General features: G+C 39.6%; 1 protein-coding gene across 2 annotated transcripts in view; it reads right to left on the bottom strand.

The window, feature by feature from the left end:
- RELN (reelin) overlaps positions 1–21,462 on the bottom strand; it is a 300,342-nt gene that overhangs the window by 87,815 nt on the left and 191,065 nt on the right. For both annotated transcript variants that reach the window (XM_075429592.1, XM_075429593.1), the window contains exons 13-20: positions 21,146–21,258; positions 19,245–19,453; positions 15,677–15,805; positions 14,415–14,524; positions 11,991–12,057; positions 10,814–11,047; positions 10,060–10,221; positions 5,596–5,832 (exon numbers count right to left, since the gene is read on the bottom strand). In XM_075429592.1, the coding sequence (XP_075285707.1) occupies positions 5,596–5,832; positions 10,060–10,221; positions 10,814–11,047; positions 11,991–12,057; positions 14,415–14,524; positions 15,677–15,805; positions 19,245–19,453; positions 21,146–21,258 (1,261 nt within the window). The remainder of the gene's footprint in view (positions 1–5,595; positions 5,833–10,059; positions 10,222–10,813; positions 11,048–11,990; positions 12,058–14,414; positions 14,525–15,676; positions 15,806–19,244; positions 19,454–21,145; positions 21,259–21,462) is intronic.

The raw sequence follows: 21,462 nt of genomic DNA, 5'->3' as shown, positions 1-21,462 counted from the left end.
TTTCCATTGGTACTTCTGCAATTTACCAGGAAGGAAGGCCTTGAAGTATCCTAGAGTGTGAAACACTGAATTATTCTGTTAGTTCTTACTATATGCTCTAGGCATTAAGGATCAAGTTAGGATCAAGCAAAGGATAACCCACAGGAAAAAACAACAAAAAGAAAGTTCATTCCCTAGGAGTGTCCATTGCCTAAGGTCATGTCACAGTAACAGCTGTAATGTCATTCAAACGCTGGACAGTAAAAGTACACTGCATTTATTTTAAAATGTTCTTATTACATAGACTTCTTATTCCACTGATGTTTCAAGTGATTCCATATGCAATGCATTCACTGGCTTTTGACTGTGTTTTAAAATTTATATCACCTATCCTGAGCGTCTTTTCTGCAGGACATACTGATACGAGAGTTATATTATCCAGTGGATTGGAGAAGATAATTTCTTCAGTATTAATGTTTGGAACACGCCAAGCCTCATATATGATACAAGGTACCCATTTATCACATACATAGCAACACAATATATAGTTTGAAATGACAAGGTTATTTCAATTTAGATGCAGGTTTTTCTTCTATGCACTATTCAAAAGGAAAACAAAATCATATGCAAGAGAGGTATAAGGAGAAGGTAATAACAACTTAAACTTTGAAACCTGCACTCTAGCCTTCAAAACAGAAGGTTTATAAGAAAGTTCATGTAGAATGAAAATTGCCTCCCTCTCTTTAGTTTGAGATGTTTAGTTAGTGTCTTCAGAAGTACTGTAGTCCTTTCAGCTTCAACATTTTCTAAGACTAGTCATAAATGTGAACAATTTAGGATAAGGATTGCATCTTTTTAAAGAAAATCAGTGCAAATCATCATGCAAAAATAGAAAGCTACATTCAGTACAGTGGTGATGAAGAGAATAATCTAGTTCAAGATTGCCCTTACGGTTGAGTAAGTTACAGTTTATCATATTAAATAAGAAATCCTAATCTTTCAATACTTTACAGTAAAATAAATTAGCTTCTACCCCTCTAAAATTGAAGGTCATGAAGGAGTCAGTGTAAGGACTAGGAATACAATTCAGCGTTCCTTAGCACTCTTAAATTAATTCACTGACCCACACTGTTTTCTACAGTGACTTTTCCAGAGAGACCAGTTAAGCCATAAATGTCAGCATCCTGCCTTCAAGCTTTAGAAGAAATTACCGAAAGCTGACATCAATTTTGTTGTTATCAAATTGCTGTTACTTGGCACAAGCTAAGATCCAGGCTTCTTTTTGTTCTCTGACCCTGCTCTCTGTGACTTGATTTCCTAAAGGGTGATCCAACCCGTGGCACCTTATGAAACTACCCAGTCTATGTAGATCAGCACCATGAACGAACTGTGCATGGACATTCCCTTTACTGCTGGGCCACTGTCATGGACAACTGGAGCGGAAGGCAACTTTGTAAAACTGTGTGTCAATAGTTTTCTCTTTCAGTCAGTGCTGTCAGTGTTTTTCTTCTCAATCGGAAGCACAATTTTAAGTTGAGCAGAGGGTAGAATGTACACTTGTCAGCAGTCCAGCTGGCAACCTGTGGTTTATGGCTGTGTTGTTAGAACTGAAAGTATCTCAGAAGACTTTGTTTGGATAAAGCCCGAATTTATTTTTCTTCCAAAGTCTATCTTGTACTTTTGAAAGTGAAAAAATCCCTGCAAATTTAAATGTTAAAGCTGACTTGGCCTGACATAGTTTTAATTTCTATAACACAGCTTGAAATGTCATAGCTGATGTGCGAAATCACAGTTTTACCCAAGCACAACCAGGCTCTTCAGGTATCTGTCAGCCATGTGCAGTGTAATCCGCTGAAAGTTATACGTAGCAATGATTTAAAAAATGATTTGGCATTGCACACACAAACCTGGGCACAACACCTCGCAGCTACCTAAAGCTCACCTGAACAGAACAAAGGAGTTGAAACTAGACAGTTTTATGAAGCATCTGCCCAGAAGCTGCCTTCCTCAAAGTGATGTAAGAAAAGTGAAGGACTGGTGCTGCAGCACGGGTGTAAAGAATGAAATGTTTAATTTTTGTCTTTACTGGTGTAAAATCAGAAACAAAATCATAAACTCCGATCTTCTTTACTGGTGGCATTCACGTCATGATTAAAACACTTTAAGTTTAGTATTAATTTTCATGTAATAACTTAGCTGCTGGATGTTGTACACAGTACATTGAGTAAGCCTTGTTTTAAAGTCAAAACAGCTCTTTAAAATGGGTATTAAAGAAATGTGAAAAAGAAAGCTAGTGAGGAGATGCAGACAATCTGTTATGCTTCCTAAGAAGCTCTTTTAAGGGGAGGAAATCACATTATGGGTTCACAAAGTCCTTTATTACCCACAAATTGCCTCCAGCTGAACAAGGGTAGCATTAAAGGTGGGGGCTCCACCTTCCTTGCCACTTCTTCGCTTTCCAGCTCTCCCGTGTATGTGGTTAGTGGTATGCTTTTCTGCTGGAATACCAAACGTTTTCCTTCTTTGTGCTGGGAGTCACGCAGCTGGAATATGTTTCCAGATTTTGTAAAAGACTGACTAATGTCCCTGGCATAACAATAATTAACTAAAAATTTTTCAGAAATGAGAATGCAAAGGCTACATTTTTGTATAAATTTGTAGCTGTGAGTCGGTTTCTAGCGCGTATATAATTAGACCTGCGGAGGCGCAGGAACACAATACCCATAGGTACCCTCAGAACAATCGCTCTCCCTCCAAGCACTGCCAACTAATTGGTACTTCTGGGAATGATATCACAGCCAATGTCAGCCAGTCTGCACCACTCCAAACTGCTCTGGGATCCCAGAGTTACCACATTTTCAAGGCCGGTACTTTCAGGAATACTGAAAAGCCACACAGATGCAGCTGATTTTGTAAAGCCACATTGACCGAGAATACTGACGTGATGGCCAAACACTCATGCCAGCTCAGCTCTGCTTCCATCAAAGGCAGGAGGTGTTTACGTCTTTTTACATCACATCATACCTATTTTATTAAATATTTCCTAAACATATTAATATATTTTAATTAAGTCAAGTACCTGAAAGAAACTTTCTGCATGTTACAGAGCAAGAATTCATCTAAAAGACAAAACATTTTTTTAACACAGGTAAACTATCAAGCTGATGTAAGGCTACTGTATTATATTGCTCCATAAGGGTAGTTCGTTATGAGTCAGATTTACAGTCTTCCCCCAGACTGCGCCAGCGACAGTGGGACACTCTATTGTCCGTTACTTTAAGTCATATCATAATGTCATAATCTGACTGAAGACAGTTTATTTATATAATGCTATTTTATTTGTGTCCAGATGAATATTAAAAAAAAAAAAGTTTTACTGTCTTTATCCATATTTAAATACATTTCATCAAGTGGCTGTAAATATTCTGTAACACTCCAGAAATTTGGGTCAAAATCTTGCTTGTGTATGAGCATTTTGGAGAAGTGATGAATTAACATACATCGTCAAGCACTTCATTAAAAAAGTCTTCTGGGATCCTTTCAGTATACTCAATACACTTCCTGTAATAAAGTCTAAGAACCAATCAGAAACCAAATGTTGACGATTACTGTCAAATCAAGTGACTGTTCCAGATACAGACCATTATAAACCACTCAAAAATCACCTTTGCTCAAATCACATGTTATCAATAAACCCCTCTTTTCTAAATGCAGTCAGATATTGGAAAGAACAACCTCCCTCTTCAACAAAAATAAAAATCCCGCTTGTCAGTTTTGCCCAGTTTTAAGGATAAATATTTCAGATTCTGAGGCAGAAATGGAGGCCTAATAGACAATTAAAGGCAATTCAGTGAAAAAGGACCTCGGGATGACACCCTGTAAAATGATTTATAGCTTATTTACCATAGTTCTACTAATGAAAAAGCAGTTGTCAGAATTTTCTCAAGAGGATGATGTCAGCGCTACTGCAAACTCTGCTCATAGAAAGTCATGAGCTAGAAAATGAGAACCAAATGGACTCACAGCTGGGAAAAGCCAACAATAATTAATTTAACTAGCAGCCATTTGTACAGACCTTGTGTAAGTTTAAAAATTTCCCTTGAGAGAAACAAGGTCAGTGAAAGACAGAGTTCATGTCTTCCAGTGATAATGAAAAATACTTCTACATAGATAGCAAAGAAATATTTCAAAGGCTTTGATTCTTTGCTTGATGCATGGAAATCTCAGCATTTCCACTATGACCGAGCACTACAAATCCTAGCCAATATATGGGATGGAGAATTTAGCTTAGCGTGTATTATTTTGTTGCTGATTTAGAGTCATAGGAGGAAAACAGAGGACCTCTACTATCTTAAATAAGATATTCCCCTCCCCGTGATAAACTGGTCTTACAAGAACAGAGGGAAAACAATGTCATTAAAGAGCTTTCATTCTAACGCTTTGATGAAGAAGATGCAAACAGTGTGAGCCCTAACGTGTTGTTTCATTTTAATGAGCAACGAGTACCTTCCTTGTCCCTATTAAAGTGGTTAATGGTGCTTCTACTGCCTCATTATCAACGCTAGAACACATTTGGTGTTGTTCCTACTGCTAAGCCAACTCCTTTTAGTTTGACAGATGATCAGAAAGTCAAATCAGATTGCTCAGAGATACTTGTTAATAAAATTCCAACGGTGTTTCTCTGAGTGCCCACGGGGACACTAAAATTATTTATATTTTCTGAGGTTTTCTATAATTACTGTGATTGTACTTTCTCCAAATATGTATGTCTATGCCAATTAAAGCCATACTAGGTTTGTATGTTGATCAGACTAGCATGAAACTAGTCATTTAGTTTTAATCAAAACATAGAGATTAAATTATCTTCGCTTGTATTAATTCTAAATGCTATACTTCTGTACTCCAGAATTTAATTTTTCTGAAGCAGGCTAACTTTTTACTAAAACAGATTATTTTTACACAATCCTAATATACTTTTCTTTTTCTTTCTTTTTCACTCCTTTTTCTTTTCTTGCCTTTTTATTTTTTTCTTTAGGGCAGGTGAAGTTTTCTTGCTTTTGTTTCTAAATACACAGGACATTTTAGGCATAATTGCATTATGTCGTAATGCTGATCACAGTGTCAATGACTAAATGGATACAATACCAGACAAAATAACTACAAATGACTAACATCATTCTATCAACATTCTGCTGCCTTTGCTTTTTAGAGTATAATCTAATGGCTATGTAAATATATCTGAACAGCACTTACAAAATATCCAGAGTCACCAGATTATTTCATAACCTGTATACCCATATTAACCTGACTGGAATTTGAAGTGAAGATAATGAAAAATTTCTAAACTATTTCTATTGCGATATTGTTTAAATATTTTGTGGGGAAAAAATGCTATCTTCAAGGTTCCCATCAAACATAAATTTCTGTGCAATGTAAAAACTTACTGCTAATTGCAATTAGATTAGAAATTGTGGTATTTGTCCATAATGTGAGGATGAGACACAATTACTCTGAATAGCTGCCAGAAAGACTCATTTGCAGAAATCACTTGGTTCTTAGCAGGATGAATAGACAAAGAAAACAAAAGTAGGACAGAAATGAACAGTTGTTTCTCACCAAAGAGTCCAGTCATGTCCACAGTAGGGCTGAACGTTTCCCAGATAGAATCCCAGAGACTGCGTGACTTCAACTAGGTTGGTGAAATCCAGACTGATGCTATTGAAAAGCACAGAGGTCATGATGATTTCATCGATCGCCCACACATCTTCGCCTTGAGAAGAATGATATGGTTGCCACCATCTGAACTGAATGCCAATCTGTCTTGCATCTTCAGGCAGCTCGACTGAAATTATTCTGGAAAACAGAACAAAACATCTTATTGAAAGTTTTGCTGTTTATAATAATTCCATGGAGATGTATTTTGTGGTTATTTTTTTCTTACTGACTGTAAAAATTACGGGTTACATTCAACCCACAAATACCTTAGCATCTACTGGTATAACTTCTACCAGTGACAGGGGAATCATTAGTTCCCTTGGTAGTCAATGTATTTATTGAATGACAGCCATGAGTGAAAGCCACCAATTTCGTAAATATTGTTGCTACTGTGGAGGTCTCTGTAAGTTTTACAGTTGCTCTTTCTTGCCAGAAGAAAACTGAATGCCCTCCATCTGAAACCCAGCTGTAGGCCAGGGACTTAGACTGCCAAAGGAATGATCACCTGACAAAGATTTACAAATTCCAGCTCCACTTCCTCAGACTCAGTGCATTTTATTCTGATCTGAAGAGGTGCATCTTCTTAACATCTGTGCTTGTTTCTGCCCAGCACTGATGTCATGCCTGTGTTGCTCGTCCTAGAAAAACCCATTCCTCTAAATCGCCATGTTCAAAGGGGAAAAGGTTCATCTTGTCATACAACATGATTATGTGTAGTCTCTTACGGCACACACTTTTCTTCTGTAGTTGCATAGAGATGCAAGTGGAGGTGAGACCCAGGCGCTTCTCCTGGTATGCAAGGTCACCTGATTTGTCATGGCATCTATGTCAACAAACCTATAATTGACAAACTGCAAAGAAAATTAAGAGTAATATCTAATTTCCAGGAGCAATTATCTTATACAGCAGCAGGGAGCATGCATTAATTGCCACAACAGCAACACCTTCTTGAAAGCTCCATAAATCACCAGGACCATGGTGCCCCACACAATGCATGTGAGCTGTGAAACAGACTGGCGACAGGGACATTTGTCTCCCTCGGTGTACAATTACTTGCTGGCAAAAGAGTTTTTGGCAAGCTCATCATGTAGCTGGTATTTTTCTTTCTCTCTTAGAGGAAAAGTGGACAAAATGACTAATCAGGTAAACTGGAAGCATCATTTTATACTTTAGCACCAAGTTTTTTCCAGATTTAAGGCTAAGCTGCCTGTTGTAGTATTTTGTTCTGTGCAGATGAAAGTCTTGTGCCTGCAGTGCTCTGAGTGCAAAACCACACTCTTAAAAACGACTTGCTAAGCTGTCCTTGTAAAGAGTAAATTTGTAATATTGCTGTTTAATGCCACACTGATTTTAAAGAAGAATATGTTAATCCATTAGCAAGAAAAAAATCAAACCATTTGCCTAAGCCAGTGGGAAGCACTCAAAAAGTGCTGGCTGGCATTTCTAGGAGCCGCTTTCTGCTGGTCATAGGCCGGAGAGAGCAGTGTCAAGGGACAGCGAGAGGTGACGGCTACCGTGTCCCCACAGCAAGAGACCAGCAGTGCACACACTTATGTACGGTGGATACATTTCTTCTGCTGCCCAAATAAACGTGCTCAAATGACTTCATAGCCTTCAAAGAGAAAGACCAACTCTCTGGCATATGGATAAACTACAAAGACTTTCCTTCTACCAAGGTTTTCCTAATAAGTAGCAACTCTACAACTTTCTGGGTCAATTTTTAAAGGCACAAATGACATTAAGTCACTACTAATGCTAAAAAGCACCACTTATTTTGTCTTCCATGGGCAGTAGGGTGAAGCTAAGGAAAGCCGGTACCTTGGCTAGGAGGAGCACTGCATCCAGCATACACCGTAAAGCACTTGGCACTTGTGTGAGCTAATGCTGTGTTATAATCCTGGGCATATTTCTCTGCTGGTGGCTGTGTCTGATGCCTGCATCTTCCCTTATACTCTTAACTCTCATAAGCTTGCCCACATGGACACTAATTCTCACTGACAGTAATTTACAGAAAATCCTAAATCATGACATACACCACCGATACACCTATCAGATGGTAAAATATTTAACACATGTTAGAATAATTTCTCATCCCAGGCAATTAAGCAAATACAATTTTAAAATGTTGGCGTAAACCGCCATATATGGCACAGATGTTAGTATGCAGAACCCAACTACATCTTCAGCTTCTCCTGTCTGGCTTTGATTTGCTGGAGATAGATGGAGAGGGAGGGGGATTCCTGCTAATGACTTTTCTGCTGCAGAGAAGAAAAGTGTTCCTACTAACATTACCAGCCACCATTAGATTTCTTAAAAACCAGCTGGGAGACCTTTGCTCTGATCTCATTCTTTCAAGCTATGCGCATACCTAATATTGAAAAGCTACCGCTGTTCTGCTCAGAAGAAAAATGCAGCTGTCAAATGTTAGCAGATTAAATGTACCTTTTCAGCAGAACATTAAATGTGTAATTATTTTTTGTATGACTGAAGATTAATTAAATTTCTGGATACAGATTGATTGCCAAACTTTGCAGCAGTCCATCTATGTTACCAAAAGTGCTGATATTTTCAGACAACATAATATGAAAAGGTGAAGCTTTCTTCATGTTCTTCATCATAATTATTGCCAGCATTATCTTCAGGTTTGTATGTCTGTCATTTTTCTATCTACCCAGAGTGGAGTATACATATACCATGGCAAAACCTTTCTAACCTGTGTAAGTTGTGCTCAGCTCTTTGCCCTGTCAGAACAACAGAAATGAATTGTGTCGTACCTAATCTCAAAAAGCAAAAAATGTCTGTGCTATCAATATAATTTACTCATTTAGATCTTAAACGTCATTAAAATCTGTCATCGGAATGTATTTTTCTCCTTTTTATTATAAAAATTTCATAGTGCTATATATTAAAAATCTTTAGGGAAATATAATTCCTACAGCTATAATATTGAATCTAAGAATTGGAAACAGGGCCATATAACATATATATGTGACTACAATAAAGGACGGCAAAGGAAATTTTGAAGAAGGCTTATGAGTGTTCCAGTTCATACGAACTTTCCTTTAGAAACATTCAAAACTTCAGAAGTTAAAGTCCACATGCAGTATACTTCTACCAAGTACAGTCATTTCTCTCAGATTTTTGAAGAATTTCTTACAGCTACCAGGAACCAGATTTAATGTTACAAGTTTTCTTCCATCAGAATATTCTTAATCACCTTTTGTATTTTTGTACTGAGTTATTAACAAGATGAGGAAATCTATTTTTTCTTCTTAAAATGAGCTGATCTGAGCTCAACAAATATAAATAATGAAAGTTATATGTAGCTACCGTGAATTGCAAATGTATCTAGAGTCCCACCTCTGAGGTTGACATGCCAGGACAATACTCAGTGCAAAGCCACCCTTGGGCAGGAACGGACCTGCTGGGATGGGACCCCGATGCCACTGTCAGCTCTGCCTCTCATGTGCCCCCTCACAGAGCATCTCCTGTTGCTGGGATTCATTGGCTCTGCTGCAGCACTCTGTGAAGGTGGACGCTTCCAGATTTGAGTCAGCTTCACAGAACCAGCCCAGTTTGTGCTGGGCTTGCGGTACAGGTGTGCTGGGGACACTCCTGATTTTGCTTTATTAAAATTGGTGGATGATCTCACAAGTGTAACAGTAAAGAATACCTTCTTCTCTAAATACATCAGATACATTCCGTTCTAATCTGACACCAAACACAGGTGCTGCTAGGTGAGATGAGCTCTTTGTTCAGCTTCTTCATGACTTGCACAATTCCCAGGCACAGTCACCAGCAGGTCCTGCCAGGACACCGAGTCCAACCACAGGCACAGACACAAAGTCGTGCAACCCCCTTCATAACGGGAGCAGGAGGAATTTCCGTGCTGGAGAGATCCTCACAGTCGGATTTCATCTCAGCTGTCCTATGCTGCCTGCAAACTCCTAATCCCAGAGGATGGTGTAGTGAAGGTATCTATGGCTTCAAAGGTACAAATAATTTATGTTAATTTTTCTTTACAAGTGGCCCCTTCCATGGGAAAAGACATGCCCCTATTTCCCACAAGTACATTTCTACTCCTCATCCCGCACTGACTCGGCTTGTTCTGTCACATCACCTGAGACTCAGATGCCGTTAAATCCATGCGTTCGTTTTCATAGAAGCAGCTAAAAATGGGAACTGCCCAGAACAGCCACAAAATTTTAAGGAAATGAGGTAACTTTCAGTGTGCAGTAAAAGATCTTCACTCCACTCGTTCCCGCACCATGTGGGCAGGTGTACTTATTCTCTGCATTGCAGTGACTACCACTACCAGCATTAACTGAAAGTAGATAACAGTCTTTGTAATATTTATGCATATACCTTGGCTCGTGGTAGTTCAGATAGGAATAGTGTTCCAGTAGTTTCCAGGTAATCCCATTGTCATAGGAGTAGTGCAGCAGCACTCCTTCCCCGGGCTGGTCTGGTGCTTTGCAGGTACTCAGCACTGACTTGCTGCCCAGGCGTAGTGTGAACTGCAGGAACCTGGGTCAGAATTACACAAATATTTATAGGCTACAATTTGCATAGTTTTTTGGCTTTTTTTTTTTCCCCCATCCAGGTTGTTTTCAGATCTCCTCAATCTACACAAATTTTGATAAATATCAGTTATGGGGTTCTGTACGTGCAATTTGTTTTTACTGTCAAGTAATGCAATGTGGCAACTATAGTTAAAAAATGCCAATCATTACGGCACTTAATTATTTATTAGGCACTGAAGGGGAGGGAGAGATAGTGAATGGATCTAATCAGCTGCCACAAGCTGTCAAATAAACACAACCTTATAAATAATTAATTAGCACTTGGCTTTGACACTCAGGTTTGATATTAACATTTCATATTTTCCATCCGAGCTGTACAATAACTTCCCTCCAGTCTGTTTTGGGCTCTGTTGTTTATCAAGCTGCAGAAAAAAAGGCAAAGCTATGAAATCACCATTAAAATATGGAACTAGAAGTTTTTTAAGAAAACTTTTCCTCCTGCTAGAACGATCGGCTAAATAACACACAATGTTGTAGCTGGAAGAGGAGGGGTTCCCCGGTGTCTTTGCCTCACATTTCTGCTCTTTCCCTCTCACCTGGACTGGGAGCTGTCAAGGAAGGAGGTGATAAGCTGCCGCCTCCCATCCTTGTTGAAGACCAGGGCCTTGCCGCTGGCCAGGACCCCGCAGCCGAAGCTGACCTCAGCCCCCCGGATGGAGTAAAAGTTGTGGTAGGAGGAGAGGCGGGAGCTGGCGAAGCTCTCCGAGATGAACATGGGGAAGGTCTGCGACGCCATCTCACACGCCGGCCCTGAAAAGCCAGGGTCACACCTGCAGGCGAAGGAGATCGAACAGCGTAATGAATGGTCCATCTTCACCTGTAGTTGGTTAGCAAAACAATACCGTGGCTGCAGTCGTTCATGAACTTCACATACTTACAAAGTCCCTCTCAAATCTAAGGACCAAGAAGCTCTTTAAAATTTGTTTAGGTACTGCCTAGCCAGTACCTTTCTTTTAGCTAGTACTTACTTTTCCAACTAAACATAAATATAGTTATGAACATCCCCCCAATCTCTATATAACTCACAATACAGAAATATTCTTAATTTTTGGAGCAGAAATACCACTGAAGTAATTTGTTGTTGTTCACATGTAAAATTATTAATTCACTTTTATCTGTAGCTTGTCAGATGTGATTGCAAGAAATTGTGTAACAGAACAGAGCACCCCATGGACCACACTCTTGTTAATATCTAAACATAGTTACAGAAATATTTTGAATGTACTTACTGATTTTGAGAAACGTACCTTTACTTTTTAGGCTGGAACAGTTTTAATAAGGCATATTCAGAAAAACAGTGGAGTGCTGAACTTCTGTCCTTGAGGTCTGTTAGGCTACGCGATATTAGAACTACAAAAATTGTGATTCTTTCCCAAAATTTAATATAATTTAATGATACAGTCTCAAATCATATCTGAAAACAGTATAAAGCACGCATCACTGATGTTTGTGTGCTCTGTAGCAGCACATTTTAAGGTGAACTGGAAGTTATCTCCCAAAAGAAAGTTATTTTTAAAAAAATTAAATACTCTGCTTTTAAGAAAGATTGATCTTTAGCTCTCCAGTGAGCTTTGTGCATTCTGAGGGCTATTCTAGTTTTATATTTAGTCATCTCAAAAATCAAGGACTGAAATGAAAATCACTTGAACTTTCTGATCATCAAGTGAACTATGTGACAGAAATTGAATACAAGTACTGAATTAGAACTCTTACTTGCAGCCATTTCTAGTACACTGTCCTCGCCCTGAGCAGAATTTGAGGCAAGATGGACCAATATAAACTGCAGAGAAAAGAAATAAGTTAAATGAAGGGTTACGCTATGTGATAAATAGAATATAATGAATACAAGAAAGAATACAGACCTGATCATACAGTTATATTTATCTTAATCCCACTAGCTGGAAGAGGTCTACAAAAGGATAAAATGTATTTGATTGCATCCTTCTGTAGAATGGAGTAAAGGAGTTTTGCTCTGTGTCAAGGATAGCCAGGGATAACATATTATTTAATGAATAATATCTATCTGTGGCTTGAGGCACCTGTGATGTTTTAATTAATGCACTTTTGATTTATCTAAGATTGTGAATGAGATCGGGTGAGTTGCTACGCATTGGCCTTTTGCTTGCCTTCCCTTTTCGTCATCTTCTTTTAGAGATAGAATCCAATATATATATTAGTACATTCCAACAGTACTCTTGTAGATTTTTAAAATATGCCACAGCTTCTTTCACTGAAATCCATGTACTTAACTTCAGTGGATTCACTGGAATTAGAACTTGCCCTCATATGTCTTAAAGAACTATTAACTATCCCACACTTCCACTGATTCTTTCAAATGGAATAAAATTCCAAATCATATGCACTCAAAAATTTTCCAGACTATTTTTACTCTTGTATTTCCTCTTCCTCCATTGACTCCTAATCAACAGTGTTGATATTTTGTGAAAAATATGAAGGATGGAAAGATGAGCAAATGTCAGTATAATCCACAATTCACTGCACTGTTATAAAGAAAAGCATTAATCTGGATACAACCTGAAGTGTTAACTTGTGGGCAATGTTCTTTCAATACAATGTGATATACAAGCCTTAACCATGAACAATGTCATCTTTTCTATTGAAGAATGCCTATTACTTGGAGTTATCCACTTGCATTGTGACTTTTGGAATGTCATCCAAGTAGCCACCAATTTGGAATTATCTATAACAACCAGTACTTGTTCCCTCTCTTAGTTTTACGATGCTGCCCATGACAGCAGTGTGTCAGTACTCCCTGGCAGACGCACTCTAAATCCTCGTTAGCTACTCGCTGTAACTAACTCCCCATCAGACTTCATGTGATTTCTAGATTTTCTCACTTCTCAGGGTGCAAAAATTCTGTTCAGTCTCTTTGAATTATTTGTCTCATTCAAGGTCTTTTTGAGGGGGCGGTAAAAGTAGAAGGGTTAAAGATGTAATCATGTCATTCAAAATGAAAAAAAGCTTTATGAAAATTGGCAGTTTTCCAGTGTTTCTAAAAAATGGCCATCTTCCAGATTTCATTTAAAACTTAATTCACGTAAGAATTTCATTTCATTTAAATGAATGAATGAATGAATTTCAGAATTTAAATTTCATTTAAAACTTAATTCACGTAAGAATTTCATTTGTGGCATTGCATTATCAAGGCAGCTTCAAGGATTTTATTTTCAAAACTAGGCATTAATCTATTTTAATAATTTTTCAAGATGTAACTATTTACCATTCCCAGGCTTCGTATCAAACCTTACTGGGAATCACAAAAAAATTTCACAGGCTATTGTACATCACCCTAAATCTTCAAATTACCTGCTTCACATATCTAACAAAACAAACTCTGGGTCTAGTTCACTCAGTCCCAAATCATCCAAGCCTAATTAGCAAGCTAAAAAATTTGCACCTTCTCATAGTTAGTCCTTTCAATCATGTTTATTTCTGCATTTCATACGATGTGTCTATTTCACCCTGTGTTCCTAAAGATTTTTTCTGTGCTTTAAAGTACTTCCTTTCAAGACTGGCCCTGGTTACCCTCTGCCCTAAGTTTTATAATTATATGAGTCAACATAAGCTACTCCCAGTTCTCCACATCCATTTAAAGAACAGGTAGGTGAAAAATAATTTCCTAAAAATAGTTCGCTGAAATAGATTGTACTTTCCCCCTGAAGATATTGTAAACAATGTTAAAATTTTGTCAATGTTTTGGTAGCAGCATTGCTTTCTGAAGGTCTTCTATGCCCAGAAGGATAAATATGTCCCAGCTGCTGTAACTGTTGCTTAGGCTGGCACAGTACATGTCCTTAATAGTGCAATGCAGTACCTATTCGTATAATTATGACCAAGCAGTCAGAGGAAATGTTACATTAAGCCCTTGCCACCAATATCTTTTCCTTGAAAACATTCAATTAAAAGAAAAACCAGGATGATCTACTAGGCTATTGTCTTTTCAAATGACAGAATTCCTCTCTAGCTTCAAAATGCACCTGTACCCAAGTACAGGTAAGCCGAAAAAGAATTTAACAAACTGAAACTCCTTTGACCTGTGATTCTGGAAAATATGTTTGAGCAACTTATTAAGATTTACTCTTCTGATGTAGCATGATTGCGGATAAGCATACTAACTGTTATCGATTGCCCACATATTTCCAAGGATTGGTCCTGTTTGTCTCCATCGAATCCTGGTGTCACTTGTTAACGCTGCGTTGGGAAGAGGAATAGTTATTCGGTTCCACCTGAAATACATATAACAAATGTTAGCATTTTACACTGATAGTTGTTAAGCAACCCTCTGTTTTGCAGATATGTTTACTTCTACTGGAAGCTTTGTGAGAATTTTTTATTTAAAATCTGGTCAAATGAAGCAGTGAAGTCACTGCAGCTTTAGAAAACGTAAATGAAAAAAAGATCATGGCCTATGATATTTTCATAGAATATATGAAAGTTAATTATTCCATTATAAAACCCAGCCATTTTTTTTTCCTGTATGAAGGCATGAAGTCACCCAGGATCTTAACCTGCTTCACTGTAGCAACTTCTCCATCACAATGATTGTCTCTGAAATTGCACACTGCATTACACCTTTCAGTACAACTGAGCTCTGGTTGGTGGAAACCCACACAGGTGAAAAGAGGAGCACAGAGGATCTGGCCTGCTGTGGTCTGGGCCATCATTCTCATAGCATACACGGGGGCTACAACTGCTACACACACCAGGGGTAATGGTTCTTAGGCAAATGGTACAGAAACAGGGGTTGCCAGATCATCGCAATGCTTCAACTACACTCTCTTCTCACGGTCATACGCGCTGCTCTGAAGTGTCGGTGGAAGCTGGGGTACAGAGGGATACGGTCTTGGGATTTGTGCTATGCAACAAGATATCACAGTTCATTTTCTGGTCAGAACAGTACCAAAGAGACTTAATAAAGAGAAGGGCTGATGTAAGAAAGTGACACTGACAACCATCTCCATCTGCAGAAGTACAGAGGATGTGCTTCACTGTAACCCAATACTGGGATTCCACGTGAGTATAGGTGTCTGAGGATGTGAATATGGCTTTGACTGATGGTTCCTCTGACTAAGAAGAAAACTTTTGTGGCTTTGACGTGGCATAAGTTTTCTTTTAATTACCAGCATGCTGTCCACAGAGTTTTTTTGTAATTTATCTTTAGTATCAGAAAAATAACATTATACCACAGAAGCAGCCCTATATATTTCAAATTTCATTACTGGGCAGCCAGGCAGACCAGAACACTCCTTCCTTGCTGTTCTCAGCTAGTAAAAAATGAAAGATGACATGGGGTCGTGTGCTTTGCTGCTTTCCTCTGTCACCTATAATTCACTTCTCTAATCTTGCATCTCAGTTAGCTTTGCAGAGAACACTCTCACCCGCTGTAATTTTCAGAGGCGTAGATGGTGCTGTGGGGAAGGTGAGGCCCAGCACATATCTCAGGCAAACACTCAGTGTGGAGCAGGGACCAAGAGCGACCATGGTTTGTTGAAAACTCCAAGCTGACACTGATAACACAGTGAAGGAAAGAAAGGAGAAAGACACTGTGAGTCTACCTGGCATAGATATGAATGTAGACATATCAACACGGAGAAACCACCACAACTGCTATTCCTAATAACAGATGATGAAAAGTGAAATAATTTAAAGCAGACTTTGAATGCAAAAAAATCTTGAAAATACAAACATGAAACAAAATGGAGTGTTCAAAAACCAGAAGGGTAGCCTGTAGGCTGAGGATTGTCTAAGCATCTAGTCCTTGTGTGGCCGCCATCTAGGTAGTGTTTTTATGCTGCTGCTGTTAAATGAGCCTGATGTTACTCTCATATTTCAGGTACAAACGGTTTCAAAAATAATGAGGAGAAAACTTGGATTAATCAGAGCTAGACAGCATCATATGAGCACAGGACACTCAGAACTGCCAGCTGCTAAGCATTACATCTTCAGAAGGTGGTAAAAGACCACTAGTTATTCATGCACTGGCTGGCTCTTCCCTTTCATTGCTGACACATATTAACTTCATTGGACTTCTCAGTCATCTGTGTCCTCCAGCTGTCACGCCTGAATGGAGACCAGAAAAGCACTATGGAACAGTGAAAACAGCCATCCCTCACTGAGGACTGCAGAGGGTGAAGGGGACCTGGGGATGGGCACCCTTCAGAGAGGAGCCATGGGAGCCTCCGCGCTGCCCAGCCATAACGGTCTTTGGAGGCTTTCTCCCACCTCACAGAGCCTGTAGCGCTCACTGGTGAATTTTTGTGAATTTTGTGACAAAACCATATGCAAAAACTTCTGAGTTGGTTGGAAAAAGGCTGCTGTTCTCTGGTTTCATAGACTGGTAATAAATCAAACCATCCATGTGCAGGCGGTGACCTTAGAGAACTGGAAACTCTGTGAGTCTACGACATATATCCACTGAGTCTATGACAAAGAGTTGTTAAACCCATTCTCCCAAAAGCTAATTGACAAATTCAATTTTCAAAAAGGTATTACTAGAATTTTTTCCTTCCCTGTTTCACTGCAAAAAAATAAAATGTTTACAATCTAGGAGCGTAAGGATATCCTTAGATCTTTTACATTCTGAAGACTGTGAAAGAGTCATATAGAAAGTGCTTGATTTATTAAGGAGTATTTTACTGAAATACTCCTGTAATTTCCTCCACATAATTAGCTTGTAATATCCTGTTTTATTTTAAGTAATGTCAGTGGAACATTATAAAAGTCATCACTCTTCACCTCAATACTAAATTATTTGATTATAACTTTTCCTTTTCATTATAATTTGCTGACAATATTACTTTATTTAAATATACCATCACTATGATATTGTAAGTGTGTATTAAAATGCTTTATGGAGGTTTTTACTAATTTATTTCTGATTTAACTGTACCGATACCTTGGAGGGTCATGTTTACTGCATATATTCAGTGCGAGTCTCTTACATTTGCAGTAATGAAAGCATTATGAATAATGCTGTAGACCAGGACATGGGAAATGCTAACGTATTTCGGAAATACAAACAGGGATAATGGGAGCCTAGTGCTTATTTTGTTATGAAGAAGCTCACTTCTGCTTCAGAAATAGTTTACATGAGTGAAGAATATTAAACTTTCAAAATATATACTAATCCCCATCAGATAACAGACAGAGACAGAGGCTTTATTTAGCACATGTTTACAGGCCAGGAGTGTTTACAGGCAAAGTTTTCACTTTCTGTGTAGAAAAATGTTGCTGCCTTCCCTTCCTATCAAATATAAGTGCAAAGCCTTGTTTTTTACTGCCCCTTGAATTCTGCTTCCCTGCATGGCTGCTAGGACTGTCAGTGCTAATGTAGCTCTTTCCAGTTGGAAATAGATGCATGGGACATGGATGCGAAAGCATTTACAGTTTCCTACTTTAAACTCTTGGTGCTGGAAAAATATCAAATTAATCCAGGATAAACAGTCTCACATATACAAAAGGAAAAAGGGACAGTGGACAGTTTGTTTTTGGGTCTCCTGCTTGAAGGATGTTAAGAAAGTGGAGAGGTGAAGCAGAGGATGACAAGGATGCCTGTGGCCTTGAGCTCTGAATTAGGAGGGGCTGGGGAGGCGGCTTGCTCAGCTTGGAGAGGAGGCGTGAGCTATGGCAGCCTGTGATGGTGCAGAGGGAACTTACAAGGGAGCCAGAGCGAAACTCTCCGCAGTACTGGCAGGCACCGTAGAAAGGGCAATGGCCATATAGACATGGCTTCCGAGTTCTGGACTGGACATTAGGAAACACTTTCTCACTTGACCAGGTTACCCAGCGAGGTAGGACAATGTCCATCCATGGAGGTCTTCAGGTCATGGATAGGCAAAGCCATGGCTTCCCTGACCTAAGCTGGTAACCATCCCACCTGCAGCAGCAGGTTTCACCAGATGACCTGTGAAGGTCTGTTATGGTTTGGCTGCGGCCGGCAACAAAAGTGCCACACGGCCTCCCCTCCCCCCACCGGGGCACGGAGGAGAATGGAAAGAAACAGGCAGAAACTGGTGGGTCGGGATAAGGGGAGTTTAACAGAACAGCAAACAAAGGGAACAGGAACAACAACTATACGGATAAGGAGAAAACACAACACAAACCGCACGACCCAGAGAGCCGCTCTCCTGGACTGGACCGCCGCCCGTGCTCCCGAGCTGTGAGAGTTCCCGCCGCCCAGCTCCCCCCACCAGAACCCAGCACGACAGCACATGATATGGAATACCCTGCTCTGTTTGGCCAGGTGGGTTCAGCCGGCCCGGCTGTGTCCCTTCCTGGATTCTAGTGAAAATTAACCCTGTCCTGGCCAAACCCAGGACAAGGTCCCTTCCAACCAACATTTCTAATATTCTACAAGATACCGAGCAGCAAAGGACTCCCTTCTTTCCCGTTCTCTCCTCCTTAACTCCCTGGAAAAAATAACAATTAACTTCCCAATGAAGTGAAGCCAGCAAAAGAGTTCTGTGGTCAGTGCACAGGCAGTGACATCCTCATATTGATGGTTATCAAGACAAGAGTCGTTTATCACCAGTCTTACAAGAATTAGATATGCTTGTGACATCAGAAATCTCTGGGAGGTCAGTAGGGCAGGTTTCTGCCACTGCCTTTAATACTTTCCCCCTTACACAGTATTAAGAGTTAAATCTCATATCCATCAGAAACTGGAGCTAAAGTAGCTCTGAAATTGTGAGCAAATTTCAGAATAATGAACCAAGAAGAGGAAGTTTTGACCTGGAAAGCTATTAAATAGATGCCTTATTGTATATGAGGTGTATAAACCTGGGCCTGTGGAGATCAGGAGAAACATTAGCTTTTGAGCAGCTTATATTTGTCATTATTTGCTGGCTTCGTTGTTTCTGAGAAAAAAATCCATATATTCATATAGATGCTATAAACCAAAATGTGCTAGAAAGCTGATAATCAAAAGAGAAATCTCCCCAGTTGTACCTGTTACCAGGTTGATAAGTTCCACAACCCAAATTGATGGAAAATTGGATCATGTGAGTCACTGTGGAAGGGAGCACTGGAAGGACATGGAAGTAATCCACAGCCCAGACATTCCTGTTGTGGCCTTGGTGACTCTTTTGCTTCAGGCAAAACTTGGTTGCCGGAGTCTGCAGATCCGGACTAATCACAACAGAAACCAAAGATGGAACCTTTAAAAGAAATTAAATCAGCCTTAAATACAATAAATACCATTTAAAAAGGTCACAAAGTACTATTTAAAATAGAAAAGCAACTTCAAATGTGCTGAACCAAACATGTGCTTTTCTCTCTCCTTGCTTCATTTCTGTTAACTTTTTTAGCCACCTTTATATCATTTTTTATCGTGTTTGTAGCTATTAACACTCTGGATATCGGTGCTGCTTATCGCCTTAGTGGGATCAGTTTGTCTGGTTGTAAAGATGCTGTAGAAAAGACTCTACCTTCCATGTTCTGAAAAAAACTAGTTTATGTTGTCAGTGCTCAGCTGCTAACGGAAGACGCTATTTGTCCTGCGGCCCTTCAGCTCACAGAAGCAAATGCAGGCTGATGGCATGTCTGCTCTGAATATGTGAGAATGGAGTAACAGCATGATTTCACAGGCATATGTAGGGAGGATGTTATGTTGTGGAAATAAATGAAAGCATTGCTTTATGAAACTTAGCCTTTGTCCTAAAACAGTGTAATTAGACATTTATTATGTCAAAAGAGGATGTCAGCTTTAAACCTGCCTGTTTGAAAAAAATCTCCACAATGAATTCAGTGTAATTTCAGATCCTATCTCTCCCCAAGTTCCCCAATTATTTTTTTATTATTTTACAATTACAGTTTCCTTAGTTTTAAAAAAGTCCTACCCTGTCTTTTAAACAGAAGGTGGCGAGGAGGGAAGCCATGCACAATGAAACAATGCAAGTGACTCAGCCAAACTCAGGCCAAACCCTACTGTAAACAGCTGCTCTCTGAACGCTAGAGTTAGAGTGAAAATGCACACAGACATGTGCTTGAAGTCACCTGCATCTTTACCACCAAATTTCCTACACGCTGTACAAGCATACTGCATTTCAATCTCTAGTGCATCCGTGTGTACATGCATTACTTATCAATTTTTGCTGTCTTTTTTACAGCAGCATACTAAGGGCACCTCAGGGCTAGGTTACTCAGGGTAGATGTGATCTAAGTGTTGCCTTGCCCTAGACAGGAAGGATCCTGACAGCATGCTCGAGGTCGTTATGGTCCTGCCTGAGGATGATGGACATGGTTGGAAGGAGGCTGCGCTATCCACAGAGGAGAAGCTGTCTGTGCATACTGCCAGCAACAGCATCCTATGGCTGAGTTCATACCCACACCGCTGCAGATCCTCGAAGAGGGCACACAACTGTATTTAAAATGGAAATAAAAGTTGTAAAATGTGACATTTCTTTCCTGGACCAGGCACTGGAAAGACATCCAGGCATTTCCCAGTCACTCTTCCCCCAGCCACCAATCTCATCACCACTGACCCTCTCAGGATGTAGCTCCTGAGTATCAAACCGTGGCTAGCAGGAGCTCAACTGGAGACAGGAGTAATTATTTTTGAGGAGGTGTTATCACCAAAGTTTTCAGCTGATGGCTGGAAATTTCTGCCCATTTGCCTATTATTGTAGCACTAGCCAGTGCCACAGTCCTGCTCTGGGGTGGAGCAACCAGCAATAAGTGCAGACCCATGTCGCACAGGCACCCTATTGTGAGATCTGCAGGAGACTTATGTGCTTGGGAAGATCACGTTTGACTGCTCCTATGGAATGCAACATACACCATTGTTGCAATGGCTTAAAAATAGATGGATCTATCCATCCCATCCACCCACTTTGTTTAAGACAATTTACCTTGTAAGCAGCATAGGTCAGGGTATCAAGAGGTATGTGTTCCCTCCTGCCTTCAATCTTGGCATAAAGTATGACATCGTTTTCATGGGATTCTCCAGAATCACAAGTTCCCCCTGTACAACACACATTTGAGAGAGACAAAAATTAATTCAAGCCCTTGTTATAGGAAAGTGGAATCATGCTATTCAGCTACAATTACAAAAATAATTACAACCAGATGCTGTTTAACTTAGGATATGAAACAAAAGAACACTAGCCCTAAGGACATAATGTATAAGAACTATTTGATCAGATACACCATGCCAGAGATCAAGGGG

Source organism: Opisthocomus hoazin, chromosome 8 (genome assembly GCF_030867145.1).
Source record: "Opisthocomus hoazin isolate bOpiHoa1 chromosome 8, bOpiHoa1.hap1, whole genome shotgun sequence".
Taxonomy (NCBI): Eukaryota; Metazoa; Chordata; class Aves; order Opisthocomiformes; family Opisthocomidae; genus Opisthocomus; species Opisthocomus hoazin.
Note: the sequence above shows the minus strand (reverse complement) of the source record. Positions and strands in the feature narration are given on the sequence as shown.